The sequence below is a fragment of the Coregonus clupeaformis genome, chromosome 11, assembly GCF_020615455.1.
Source record: "Coregonus clupeaformis isolate EN_2021a chromosome 11, ASM2061545v1, whole genome shotgun sequence".
Lineage (NCBI taxonomy): Eukaryota > Metazoa > Chordata > Actinopteri > Salmoniformes > Salmonidae > Coregonus > Coregonus clupeaformis.
This window is the reverse complement of record NC_059202.1, coordinates 3,481,724-3,497,095: the sequence shown is the minus strand read 5'-3', so window position 1 is coordinate 3,497,095 and position 15,372 is coordinate 3,481,724. Positions and strand designations below refer to the sequence as shown.

Below are 15,372 nucleotides of genomic sequence, written 5' to 3'. Positions count from 1 at the left end.
GTACAGATCTTGGATCAGCTTAGCTTACACAAATTCTAACCATTATCATTCAAGGGATGGTGGGTAGGGGAACGCAAAACTGAATTGAGATCAGTGTCTTGGAGCAAAGTTATGCTATTCCTCCTACTCCTTTAGTCAGAGACCCTAACAGCTGGTTCCCATTTAAAGGACAATTGTATTTGTTCCATAGAGGATGGAAACACATATGAATATGTATCTGCACCTGTCTGTCATAGACATATTCTTATTATTAATATGAATATACATGTAATGTTAATATTGAATAATACTGATGTGACTCTAGATCACTGCTAATTATCTCACACAAAATAGCTCAATGCCTTGAATGTCCTTGGCCCCAGCATCACTCCTACATGTACACTAGCAGTCAAAAATGTGGACGTACCTACTCATTCAAGGGTCTTTCTTTATTTTTGCCATTTTTACATTGTAGAATAATAGTGAAGACATCAAAACTATGAAATAACACATATGGAATCATGTAGTAACCCAAAAAGTGTTAAACAAATCAAAAATATATTTTATATTTGAGATTCTTCAAATAGCCACCCTTTGCCTTGATGACAGCTTTGCACACTCTTGGCATTCTCTCAACCAGCTTCATGAGGTAGTCACCTGGAATGCATTTCAATTAACAGGTGTGCCTTCTTAAAAGTTAATTTGTGTAATTTCTTTCCTTCTTAATGCGTTTGAGCCAATCGTTTGAGCCAACATTTTAAGCTAAGCATTTTAATCTGTTGCATAACAGATCAAAACGTTTAGCTTAAAATGTTGATAAACTAATAGGCTATTTCTTCACATTATAAGCACAGCAATGCGCACACAGCAGTAGGCTATAAGTGCGAATGTTCCAAAATGCAATCAATTAGCGGGAAAACACCATTCTCAAAAGTGACCGCAAATGTGATTATGCATGTAATGCTTTTGTTACAAAGGTGCATTTTTATGGTCAAAATTATCTTCCCCAAACTTGAAACTCACGTGCTCCGTATGTATGCCAGTTAGGCTCTACACCCGTTGTAAAGCGGATGAATGTGATTAATTTTAAGAAGTTATTTGGCCACTTTAGTTGTGATACAAACCTTATCAAAACATATAGCCTATGGGCTAGGCTACATGAGGTGTGAGACTATGATTTGAAAAAGTGCAAAAAAAAAGGCATGCACTGTTTCTTGCCTTACTGCACAGAAGCTGAGCATCATTCACAAGTGATAATATATCATTCACAAGTGATAGGCTAATATTGTCACCCATCAGACTGTTCTTGATTTAATCTTGCACAAAATAATATATGTGTGAAATGTGTTTTGATTTAGAATGGACCATTATCATGCACCTGTCTAGAAAAAAATACATGTCATCTATGCACTTAAATAGCAAATGGAGGACGCTTTTTCCGTGGTTCATTTTCATGCCAGCCAGGTAGGTTATACTCCTGTTGTAAAGAGAAGCAATGTGCTTGATATTAGGAAGGTTGAGAAATAAATATAGTAGGCCTAGCCTATAGAAAGCTGTAGGGATCCTCCTCTTTTTAATAGAGGCCATCACTTTGTTCTTTCACGCAATTGCATAGCCTATAGAAATGTTGCACAACATGAGCTCATGGGCTCTCATTAAGTGTTGATTAGATTTTTGAATACATTTGCATTGATGTCAGAGGGATTAGAGGGACCATAGAGTGCTGAGTACCAGGCAGTTTGCAAGTTTGGTAGGCTACTAATGACCATCAAACGCATCAGAGCTTGGAGAAGCCTAATTTCAAGAACTTTGAAAGTTTCTTCAAGGGCAGTCGCAAAAACCATCAAGCGCTATGATGAGGACCGCCACAGGAATGGAAGACCCAGAGTTACCAGCCTCAGAAATTGCAGCCCAAATAAATGCTTCACAGAGTTCAAGTAACAGACACATCTCAACATCAACTGTTCAGCGGAGACTGTGTGAATCAGGCCTTCATGGTCGAATTGGTGCAAAGAAACCACTACTAAAGGACACCAATAAGAAGAAGAGACCTGCTTGGGCCAAGAAACACGATCAATGGACATTAGACCGGTGGAAATTTGGAGTCCAAATTGGAGATTTTTGGTTCCAACCGCCGTGTCTTTGTGAGACGCGGTGTGGATGAACGGATGATCTCTGCATGTGTAGTTCCCACCGTAAAGCATGGAGGAGGAGGTGTTATGTTGTTGGGGTGCTTTGCTGGTGACACTGTCTGTGATTTATTTAGAATTCAAGGCACACTTAACCAGCATGGCTACCACAGCATTCTGCAGCGATACACCATCCCATCTGGTTTGGGCTTAGTGGGACTATCAATTGTTTTTCAACAGGACAATGACCAAATACACCTCCAGGCTGTGTAAGGGTTATTTTACCAAGAAGGAGAGTGATGGAGTGCTGCATCAGATGACCTGGCCTCCACAATCCCCCGACCTCAACCCAATTGAGATGGTTTGGGATGAGTCGGACGGCAGAGTGAAGGAAAAGCAGCCAACAAGTGCTCAGAATATGTGGGAACTCCTTCAAGATTGTTGGAAAAGCATTCCAGGTGAAGCCGGTTGAGAGAATGCCAAGAGTGTGCAAAGCTGTCATCAAGGCAAAGGGTGGCTATTTGAAGAATCTCAAATATAAAATCTATTTTGATTTGTTTAACACTTTATTTGGTTACTACATGATTCCATATGTGTTATTTCATAGTGTTGATGTCTTCACTATTATTCTACAATGTAGAAAATAGTAAAAATAAAGAAAAACCCTTTTGTGTTCAAACTTTTGACTGGTACTGTATATCTGTCATATATCTGTCACACTATGACACAATTTGTACCAGCGTTTCAAAAGACACAACCCCACATCATGAAGTAGTGTATATTTTGTTGACCAATATATTCCACTACAAAACCAACAGAAAAGCTACATAGTTCACGGGCTAGCTTGAAGACGTGTTTCCGACCATTCTCTTTGAAGATTTGCAATTAAGTGTAGACCTAGGCAAGGTTTTAAAACGTGATCACGCAGCATTCCCAATTCGTTAGGAACCTATCTTCGTGGTGCTCAGAGCTGAAGCAGACTGGGGAAGGAGACCTGGAAGACACATTAGCAGTTAGCTCTCCATTACAGGGCTGTAAAGTCTGGAGCCCCGGAGGAGGCCTGCTCTGCATCAACTGCCAGCTTATTCACCCATTTCCCCTTCCCCTGACAGAGGTTCCACATAGCCTCAGGACATTCTGGGCCGGTGAGGTTATATAATGTATAGGAGCTTTTCCTCACCAGGTGACTTGGCCAGGAAAAACTCCAAGCCAGTGTTAATATGTACAGTGTAGATAGATAGGTATTTGCCATAAATTCATTAAACACATATTTACTGTAAGATATATTGTGTATAACTGTAAGAAGAAGAAAAATTTTACTGAATTTGTAAGCAGGATATTCCCATAGGGTATATCTGAGCAACATTTCTTGTAATGACGTCAGTTTCGCAGTTTTACCGCACGGTAAGAGTTTGACCAAATTCTAAGGTATAGGAGGGATCTCAGAATCAACATCATGTAAATGTTGGGTAACGCATAATACCATTCTAAAACATGGACTCCATACAGCCTATAACTTGTATTGAACTGTAATGACTATGTCAGTTAAAGTAATTTAGTAAAGCCATCAATTTTGGCTGTGCTCATGTTTCAATAATAATTTCCTGCTGATTGTTAGGGTTTACTATACCATGCACAAGCTGTCAATTGACTCCATTAAAATATTTTTCCTCTATAGGAAACCATCTGGTTAAGGGATGTGTGGGAGACATTGGAGGCTCACTGTTAAAGCTGAATACAGGAGGTGTGTGTCGCGTACTTCAGAATGGCTTTGGTTCACTATAGAATGAGTACTACTATGACATTTGTGTCTTACCCGTCTGATCAATGGATGAATATGAATCCTAACTGTCTATCTACACCATCAACATAACAGCCCATATATATAACAGTCTCCCATGAGGTGTGTGAGTGCGTCCGTCACTGTGTTCCTGCTTGTGTGTGTTTGTGTTTGTTTCTGTGTGTGCGTGTTACCTCTCTGTCTGCAGGGTAACCTTGGAGGGTTCTACGTTGGGGTTTTCCCACTCCATCTGTGGACAGTGCATGAAGTAGCAGAGGGTGTAGAGTGCCTCAGGCTCCCAGTGTACTGAGCTGCTCTTCTGGTGGATGGGCGTCCCGTTGCTTTGGTTCTTCACATGCAGCGGCTGGAGGTGGTGCATGGCCCGGGAGACCAGGTCACCTGCAGGACACAATGAAAGGATGAGGGGTTATGCGCATCAAAAATAATATCAGGAGCTGGACAAAAATAAGGTAATCAAGAAATGGAGGGAATGTCGGCTCGGTTTCACACTTGCATGCACGCACGCACACACACACACACACACACACACACACACACACACACACACACACTAGAACGCATACATGCTACACACTGTCAGGGGCGATAGATAATACTGGGAATGTCAAGACCCCATGGTGAAGAAACACCATAAACACAGACAGACAGGCAGACAGACAGACAGGGTTCATACCTATCCTCTCTAAAGGAGCTTTCGTTGAGTAAAAGCATAGCCACGACTGGTTTCTATGAAATATGAAAATTTATATTCATAATACTCTCCTTGCTATTTACTCATGCTCTGCATAATCCACCAGTACTTTAAGGGCCTGCAGTGGCACTCAAACTCTCTGCTTAAAAGGATTTCCTCATAACATTAGAATATTCTCCAGATGCTTAGTATGCAAACACAATTTGCCAAAAACTGTTTTCCACAAACTTTTTACTGAGCTGAAGGGACACGACATATTGCCTTCTAATGCCCCGCAGACGTGGAAGCCAGACAACGAGACAGCTGGGCCCAGATACAATCCCACTGAGCCTCAGTAAAACTGTACGAGGTTTTCAAAGTCTGCAGTATTTATCTCATTGACACAACAAGTATTACTCCTCACACTTTTGCTACTGTATAGGGCAGAAAAACACATTTTATATATTACTCCGCATTAGAAACATACTGTAGGCTATATACTTCTACATCTCTATCATAGCATGACATTCTGAAACACTTGGGCCCTATCAGCCCGTACACTTTTGTTACTATATATATATATATATATATACACTGCTCAAAAAAATTAAGGGAACACTAAAATAACACATCCTAGATCTGAATGAATGAAATAATCTTATTAAATACTTTTTTCTTTACATAGTTGAATGTGCTGACAACAAAATCACACAAAAATTATCAATGGAAATCAAATGTATCAACCCATGGAGGTCTGGATTTGGAGTCACCCTCAAAATTAAAGTGGAAAACCACACTACAGGCTGATCCAACTTTGATGTAATGTCCTTAAAACAAGTCAAAATGAGGCTCAGTAGTGTGTGTGGCCTCCACGTGCCTGTATGACCTCCCTACAACGCCTGGGCATGCTCCTGATGAGGTGGCGGATGGTCTCCTGAGGGATCTCCTCCCAGACCTGGACTAAAGCATCCGCCAACTCCTGGACAGTCTGTGGTGCAACGTGGCGTTGGTGGATGGAGCGAGACATGATGTCCCAGATGTGCTCAATTGGATTCAGGTCTGGGGAACGGGCGGGCCAGTCCATAGCATCAATGCCTTCCTCTTGCAGGAACTGCTGACACACTCCAGCCACATGAGGTCTAGCATTGTCTTGCATTAGGAGGAACCCAGGGCCAACCGCACCAGCATATGGTCTCACAAGGGGTCTGAGGATCTCATCTCGGTACCTAATGGCAGTCAGGCTACCTCTGGCGAGCACATGGAGGGCTGTGCGGCCCCCCAAAGAAATGCCACCCCACACCATGACTGACCCACCGCCAAACCGGTCATGCTGGAGGATGTTGCAGGCAGCAGAACGTTCTCCACGGCGTCTCCAGACTCTGTCACGTCTATCACGTGCTCAGTGTGAACCTGCTTTCATCTGTGAAGAGCACAGGGCGCCAGTGGCGAATTTGCCAATCTTGGTGTTCTCTGGCAAATGCCAAACGTCCTGCACGGTGTTGGGCTGTAAGCACAACCCCCACCTGTGGACGTCGGGCCCTCATACCACCCTCATGGAGTCTGTTTCTGACTGTTTGAGCAGACACATGCACATTTGTGGCTTGCTGGAGGTCATTTTGCAGGGCTCTGGCAGTACTCCTCCTGCTCCTCCTTGCACAAAGGCGGAGGTAGCAGTCCTGCTGCTGGGTTGTTGCCCTCCTACGGCCTCCTCCACGTCTCCTGATGTACTGGCCTGTCTCCTGGTAGCGCCTCCATGCTCTGGACACTACGCTGACAGACACAGCAAACCTTCTTGCCACAGCTCGCATTGATGTGCCATCCTGGATGAGCTGCACTACCTGAGCCACTTGTGGGTTGTAGACTCCATCTCATGCTACCACTAGAGTGAAAGCACCAAAAGTGACCAAAACATCAGCCAGGAAGCATAGGAACTGAGAAGTGGTCTGTGGTCACCACCTGCAAAACCAGTCCTTTATTGGGGGTGTCTTGCTAATTGCCTATAATTTCCACCTGTTGTCTATTCCATTTGCACAACAGCATGTGAAATGTATTGTCAATCAGTGTTGCTTCCTAAGTGGACAGTTTGATTTCACAGAAGTGTGATTGACTTGGAGTTACATTGTGTTGTTTAAGTGTTCCCTTTATTTTTTTGAGCAGTGTATTATTACGTATCAGACAAACATACTGTATATTGTCCTGATATTGAATGACATTGTGCTAGTCTTTGTCAATCAAGTAATAGTGTAATGGCACGTTCCATTGGTTTCACATTCACACAAGGGTCTGTTACACAATCACAACACATTGCATTCAATTAAAGACTAAAGAGTGTTTTTCAGAGTGATCTATTTCTCACCAAACTCATTCAGTGGAAACAACAACTAGCAGTCGTACCAATAAAGGGATGCGTCTAAGGCGACAGTCATTCAAAGAGAAAAACTGTTTGTTTAGCATCATAATTGTGCGGCTTGACTGCCAAGATTCCATTTTGCTGTGACAATGAGAGAATGGAGGCATCACTAAAAGAGGGGAATTGGATGCTTGGAATCAACAGTCTATCTTTCAGCCAGCAAACCTGGAAGATGTCAGTGCTCGACTGATAAGAGAAACAGTGCAGCATTGTATGGAACAGTATGATGACATTGCACATGCATGCACGAAAGCATGCACACACACACACACTAATTGTATCAATGGGAATACAGTGTAATAGTGCCCTAGTCTTGGTACCAGTCTTTTTGGCTAACATTCCACTCCTTGACAAATGACAGGAGTGGCGAGGAGTGGAATGTAATAGCTGAACAGAGACGGCAACCAGGCTAATAGTGCCCTCATGAGCAATGGAAGGAGTGGGGACTGAGGTGGGCAGCTTAGGGCGATTGGGTAACAGCCATTCTCATCTCTTATTGATGCTGGCATGTGACATTTCCTGGAGTGGGGTGGCGGGCAGGCAGGCAGGCAGGCAGCCGTCAGGCTGAGGGGTGAGATTACTAAACCCAACAACCCAACAGCAATACTGTCTGGCACAGCACAGTGCCATAGGCTTCACAAAGACAATGAGCTTCTTCTAGAAGTACAGAAAACAACCACCCATCTGTTACAGATGGCTCAAAGTGGAGGAGAGCTTGACTTCATCACTACTTGTTTTTGTAAGAAGTGTTGACAAGCTGAATGCACTGAGCTGTCTGTTTAAACTACTAGCACACAGCCCGGACACCCATGCATACCCCACAAGACATGCCACCAGAGGTCTCTTCACAACCCCCAAGTCCAGAACAGACAATGGGAGGCACACAGTACTACATAGAGCCATGACAACATGGAACTCTATTCCACAAGAGATAACTGATGCAAGCAGTAGAATCAGATTTTAAAAAACAGATACAAATATACCTTATGGAACAGCAGGGACCGTGAAGAGACACACACAAAGGTACAGACACACGCGCTAGCACACACACTCTACACACACGTACATTGTAATATTGTTGTATGGTGGTATTATACATTGTATTGTAGATATGTAGTGGTATAATAATGTTATATGATGTACTGTTTTATGTTTTATTTTATATGTAATGTAAGTGCCTTAATGTGTTTGGACCCCAGGAAGAGTAGCTGCTGCTTTGGCAACAGCTAATGGTGATCCCTAATAAATACAAATACAAATACAGATGGGAATAATGAAACTAGGAGAAACTGCTAGCTTTGTCATGTCCTCTAATAAAAGCTACCATTTCACCATGGACACTGGACTGTCCGTTGTGTTAGCCTTAAGAGCTAGTCTACAATGCCATTAGTCTATTCATGGGATTCAAGCTACTGCTAGTAATCAATATCTCATCCAACCAAGCTCATTCTTTACATCAACAATGAGCCCAGAGGTAGGAGACAGACATGCAAGAGATAGCAATAGTCTATTCAAAATAGTTTTTTAAAGTGTTCAACAGGGCACCATCCCCTTTGTCTACAGGCTCTCTCTCATCAAAAGAGAATTGCCTAAGACCTGTTCATCTCGTTCGACTTCTCAGGAGTACAATCGCACTGCTTATATTTACAAGGGGGATTTATGAGTGTTGGCATCTGAGGGGTCAGTTACCAGATATTCAGTGCCCACATAACAGCCAAGCTCTCATTCAAGCGTATTGTGTAATGAGTGTTTAATGGGGTAGAGGCTGAGTACATCTCACTGGAGCCATGACCAAACTATTCATTTACTAGTACTAGCTAGATACAAAGTGTAAATGGCATTGGCAATAGTTTGTCTACAACTTCTAATCACATGTGGTCTTTACAGTTGGAGAATGTGTAGTGTAGTCTACAAATTTGCGCAGGGGAAGTCACAGCTATTTTGGAGGATTTGCTGTCAATCAGCCATGATCGTGTTTAATCGTGAGTGGCCTGTGTAGGTCCAGGACGCTTCTCTCCAAGGCTCTGATAGAAGCAGAGGAACATAGCAGGTTAAACTGTGGGTTTGATTTGCCAGAATCAAGAAAACATTTCAGTAGAGTAAATCAGAGCTCATCATCATAAATGATCCTAGTCATAATGGGCACCACTACATCACAGATTACAGTCCTTCCTTAAATGCTCTTGGGCTGAGGAGTCATACTGCAGGCTTTGAGAAGGGAACAGAGTGACCTAGCACTGGCCGTCTGTAAATCCCTCAGAGACCTAAAATCACCATGCCACAGCGCTATAGATTATAGATTAACACATTTCCATTTCATGCATGCGTACAATTTCACTTGTGTGAAACAGGACAAATATAAGCACCCACCAAATTATTATTATTATTATTATTATTTTATTAGTGCATGCAGCTGAATGCAGATACAGACATACCAACATATTGTTGCACAAGAGTGAATAGAAGCACACACAGTGCATTGAGTGCAAGCAGAGAGGGACCCGGGACATAAATTCCTACATGTGTTAACCAACAGATGGTTCTGCCTATTAGAGATAAAAATAAGATTAAAAGAAAAGAGAGGAGTGATTGCTATCTTGACAGTACAGCTGACAAACATACTGATATAATCAAGATGAGAATTTCGGTGCTTATCTGTGCCTGTGTGTACAGTACAGGAAGAATGCCAGAACATTCTCAGTGAGAGCAACCTTCAGTGCTCAAGTGTACACATGAAAAATCCTACAGTGCAATGACGCTCTGCTGCCAAAACGATTTTTTTTCTTTTCTTCTTTCTGTTGAGGTCTTGGCTTTGCATTCACATTCAGCACCCTATAGCAAGAAGATGACCATCGTCCTGGTATGACTTGTAACTCCCAACATAACACTTGCTCTCTCAATTCAATTCAATTCAAGGGGCTTTATTGGCATGGGAAACATTTGTTTACAGTGAGGGAAAAAAGTATTTGATCCCCTGCTGATTTTGTACGTTTGCCCACTGACAAAGAAATGATCAGTCTATAATTTTAATGGTAGGTTTATTTGAACAGTGAGAGACAGAATAAAACAAAAAAATCCAGAAAAACGCATGTCAAAAATGTTATAAATTGATTTGCATTTTAATGAGGGAAATAAGTATTTGACCCCCTCTCAATCAGAAAGATTTCTGGCTCTTTTATACAGGTAACGAGCTGAGATTAGGAGCACACTCTTAAAGGGAGTGCTCCTAATCTCAGTTTGTTACCTGTATAAAAGACACCTGTCCACAGAAGCAATCAATCAATCAGATTCCAAACTCTCCACCATGGCCAAGACCAAAGAGCTCTCCAAGGATGTCAGGGACAAGATTGTAGACCTACACAAGGCAGGAATGGGCTACAAGACCATCGCCAAGCAGCTTGGTGAGAAGGTGACAACAGTTGGTGCGATTATTCACAAATGGAAGAAACACAAAAGAACTGTCAATCTCCCTCGGCCTGGGGCTCCATGCAAGATCTCACCTCGTGGAGTTGCAATGATCATGAGAACGGGGCGGCAGGTAGCTTAGTGGTTAAGAGCATTGTGCCAGTAACCGAAAGGTCGCTGGTTCTAATCCCCGAGCCGACTAGGTGAAAAATCTGTTGATGTGCCCTTGAGCAAGGCACTTAACCCTAATTGCTCCTGTAAGTCGTTCTGGAAAAAAAAAATATATATATATATATATAACGGTGAGGAATCAGCCCAGAACTACATGGGAGGATCTTGTCAATGATCTCAAGGCAGCTGGGACCATAGTCACCAAGAAAACAATTGGTAACACACTACACCGTGAAGGACTCAAATCCTGCAGCGCCCGCAAGGTCCCCCTGCTCATGAAAGCACATATACAGGCCCGTCTGAAGTTTGCCAATGAACATCTGAATGATTCAGAGGAGAACTGGGTGAAAGTGTTGTGGTCAGATGAGACCAAAATAGAGCTCTTTAAAATCAACTCAACTCGCCGTGTTTGGAGGAGGAGGAATGCTGCCTATGACCCAAGAACACCATCCCCACCGTCAAACATGGAGGTGGAAACATTATGCTTTGGGGCTGTTTTTCTGCTAAAATGACAGGACAACTTCACCGCATCAAAGGGACGATGGACAGGGCCATGTGCCGTCAAATCTTGGGTGAGAACCTCCTTCCCTCAGCCAGGGCATTGAAAATGGGTCGTGGATGGGTATTCCAGCATGACAATGACCCAAAACACACGGCCAAGGCAACAAAGGAGTGGCTCAAGAAGAAGCACATTAAGGTCCTGGAGTGATCTAGCCAGTCTCCAGACCTTAATCCAATAGAAAATCTGTGGAGGGAGCTGAAGGTTCGAGTTGACAAACATCAGCCTCGAAACCTTAATGACTTGGAGATGATCTGCAAAGAGGAGTGGGACAAAATCCGTCCTGAGATGTGTGCAAACCTGGTGGCCAACTACAAGAAACGTCTGACCTCTGTGATTACCAACAAGGGTTTTGCCACCAAGTACTAAGTCATGTTTTGCAGAGGGTCAAATACTTATTTCCCTCATTAAAATGCAAATCAATTTATAACATTTTTGACATGTGTTTTTCTGGATTTTGTTGTTGTTATTCTGTCTCTCACTGTTCAAATAATCCTACCATTAAAATGATAGACTGATCATTTCTTTGTCAGTTGGCAAACGTACAAAATCAGCAGGGGATCAAATACTTTTTTCCCTCACTGTACATTGCCAAAGCAAGTTAAATAAATAATGAACAAAAGTGAAATAAACAACAAAAAATGAACAGTAAACATTACACTCACAAAAGTTCCAAAAGAATAAAGACATTTCAAATACAGTGTTGTAATGATGTGCAAATAGTTAAAGTAGAAAAGGGAAAATAAATAAACATAAATATGGGTTGTATTTACAATGGTGTTTGTTCTTCACTGATTGCCCTTTTCTTTTGGCAACAAGCTCTCTCTCTCTCTCTCTCTCTCTCTCTCTCTCTCTCTCTCTCTCTCTCTCTCTCTCTCTCTCTCTCTCTCTCGCTCTCTCTCTCGCTCTCTCTCTCTCTCTCTCTCTCTCTCTCTCTCTCTCGCTCTCTTTCTGCTAATGGCCTTTCAGTAAACCCACACAGAGAGTTTACTGAAAGGCAATTAGCAGTGTGAACTGTGGACAACCTGCACTGTCAGAGCTCTGGTAAATCAATGCCTGGAAGAAACATACTGATTTCATCAACTGTGACATCAGGACAAAGAAAAATGATAGAAAAAGGCCTAGGATTGACGTTGACGTATCTGTATGTCCTGTGATGAATTTTTAAATGACAAACATGACAATTCCATAAGGCGTTGGCAAGAGAACAGAAACAGACTGGCACCCGGGCTAGGGCAATACAGTATATTGACTGTAAACGCCATTGCCATGATGATTCTGGATGGCAAACATACAATAACATTTGGATTTGATGTCATCCAAATCAAATCTAGTCACTGTACTCCATGGTCAATGTTTTTTTTAAATATGACTCTGCATGAAATTACAACTACATTAAAACATGATGACATCACACAATCAAACCAAACAATTAGGTAGAATGTTGGAATTAGAATGTTTGGTTGATAAGAGCCTGTGTTTATTGAAACCCATTGCCATGGTGATTCTAAGTTATAAAAATACATTTACCTTTGAATATAAGGATATCACAATTGAGTACAGCATGTTTTGAATATAGAATGCCTGGTTGGAACTCAGTTTTGGTGGCAACTAGGGCTGTGGCGGTCATTACATTTTGTCAGCCGGTGAGAGCCTACAAGCCACTGATGCAGACCTTTGGAACATCTACATTTAAAAAAGTATAATAAATCCACGTAATATAGCCTACAACATCACAATAATTCCATTATTAATTTTAGACAGGTGTAAAGAAACATGATATGAAGAAAATGTAGTCTATTTCAGAAGAACAGAATAGCACACTCTGAGTTAGCATACTCCTTGTGTTAGGCCCTGATCTGGCTATGCCATATGGCTGTGGGCTACACTAGTTCATTTAGCAGACAAGATTTTCTTAGAATTCCATGGCATTATTTTATAGTATGAAGAATACAATTGAACACAGCTGAATAAATAGAAAGGATATTTTCCCCAAATGATTTGAGGGAGTGCGCACATGCGGCTAGTCTGTGTTGAGCGGTTAACAGGTCCTCCTATATGCTTAATTTAGAGTTATTTATCCAAGATATTGGAAGAACTGTCCACATTTACTTTTCGTCAACCAACAAGATGAGTAGGCCTAATGAACAGCAAAAGCACTAGTCTAGGTCAATCTACTATCCCCCATAGTACAAAAGTTGACCTATTCTATTCTGTGGGATAAATAAATATTCCAAACATAGTCTGGGACAGTTGTGGGATTCGATAGATCCCAAATTAATACAACCACCAGCATCCCAAAAACGTTTTTAAGCAATGAGGCTTGAAAACCTACTCATTCAAGGGTTTTTCTTTATTTTTACTCTTTTCTACACTGTAGAATAATTGTGAAGACATCAAAACTATAAAACAACTCATATGGAATCATGTAGTAACCAAAAAAGTGTTAAACAAATCAAAATAGCCACCCTTTGCCTTGATGACAGCTTTGCACACTCTTTGCATTCCCTCAACCAGCTTCATGAGGTAGTCACCTGGAATGCAATGCAATTAACAGGTGTGCCTTCTAAAAAGTTAATTTGTGGAATTTCTTTCCTTCTTAATGCGTTTGAGCCAATCGTTTGAGCCAACATTTTAAGATAAACGTTTTGATCTGTTGCACATTAGCTTAAAATGTTGATAAACTAATAGGCTATTTCTTCACATTATAAGCGCAGCAATGCGCACACAGCAGTAGGCTATAAGTGCGAATGTTCCAAAATGCAATCAATTAGCGGGAAAACACCATTCTCAAAAGTGACCGCAAATGTGATTATGCATGTAATGCTTTTATTACAAAGGTGAATTTGTATGGTGAAAATTATCTTCCCCAAACTTGAAACTCACGTGCTCCGTATGTATGCCAGTTAGGCTCTACACCCGTTGAAAAGCAGATTAATGTGATTAATTTTAAGAAGTTATTTGGCCACTTTAGTTGTGATACAAACCTTATCAAAACATATAGCCTATGGGCTAGGCTACATGAGGTGTGAGACTATGATTTGAAAAAGTGCAAAAAAAAGGCATGCACTGTTTCTTGCCTTACTGCACAGAAGCTGGGCATCATTCACAAGTGATAATATATCATTCACAAGTGATAGGCTAATATTGTCACCCATCAGACTGTTTTTGATTTATTCTTGTCTTTACATATACTAAATAATATATGTGTGAAATGTGTTTTGATTTAGAATGGATCATTATGCACCTGTCTAGAAAAAAATACATGTCATCTATGCACTTAAATAGCAAATGGAGGACGCTTTTTCCGTGGTTCATTTTCATGCCAGCCAGGTAGGTTATACTCCTGTTGTAAAGAGAAGCAATGTGCTTGACATTAGGAAGGTTGAAAAATAAATATAGTACATTTTACATTTACATTTTAGTCATTTAGCAGACGCTCTTATCCAGAGCGACTTACAGTTATTTTTAATTTTTTAATACAGTCCCCCCATGGGAATCAAACCCACAACCCTGGCGTTGCAAACGCCATGCTCTACCAACTGAGCTACATCCCTGCCGGCCATTCCCTCCCCTACCCTGGACGACGCTGGGCCAATTGTGCACCGCCCCATGGGTCTCCGGTCGCGGCCGGCTACGACAGAGCCTGGATTCGAACCAGGATCTCTAGTGGCACAGCTAGCACTGCGATGCAGTGCCTTAGACCACTGCGCCACTCGGGAGGAGAGACCCAGAGTTACCTCTGCTGCAGAGGATAATTTCATTAGAGTTACCAGCCTCAGAAATTGCAGCCCAAATAAATGCTTCACAGAGTTCAAGTAACAGACACATCTCAACATCAACTGTTCAGAGGAGAATGTGTGAATCAGGCCTTCATGGTCGAATTGCTGCAAAGAAACCACTACTAAAGGACACCAATAATAAGAAGAGACTTGCTTGGGCCAAGAAACCAGAGCAATGGACATTAGACCGGTGGAGATGTGTCCTTTGGTCTGGAGTCCAACTTCGATTTTGGGTTCCAACCGCCGTGTCTTTGTGAGACACGGTATGGGTGAATGGATGATCTCCGCATGTGTATTTCCCACCGTAAAACATAGAGGAGGAGGTGTTATGTTGTGGGGGTGCTTTGCTGGTTACACTGTCTGTGATTTATTTAGAATTCAAGGGACACTTAACCAGCATGGCTCCCACAGCATTCTGCAGCGATACACCATCACATCTGGTTTGGGCTTAGTGGGACTATCATTT

At 41.9% G+C, this 15,372-nt stretch overlaps 1 protein-coding gene across 2 annotated transcripts in view; it reads right to left on the bottom strand.

Moving 5' to 3' along the window:
* Positions 1-15,372, bottom strand: part of LOC121576988 (ankyrin repeat and BTB/POZ domain-containing protein BTBD11-B) — a 160,375-nt gene that overhangs the window by 21,055 nt on the left and 123,948 nt on the right. For both annotated transcript variants that reach the window (XM_041890643.2, XM_041890645.2), the window contains exon 3: positions 4,083-4,287. In XM_041890643.2, coding sequence (XP_041746577.1) covers positions 4,083-4,287 — 205 coding nt within the window. The remainder of the gene's footprint in view (positions 1-4,082; positions 4,288-15,372) is intronic.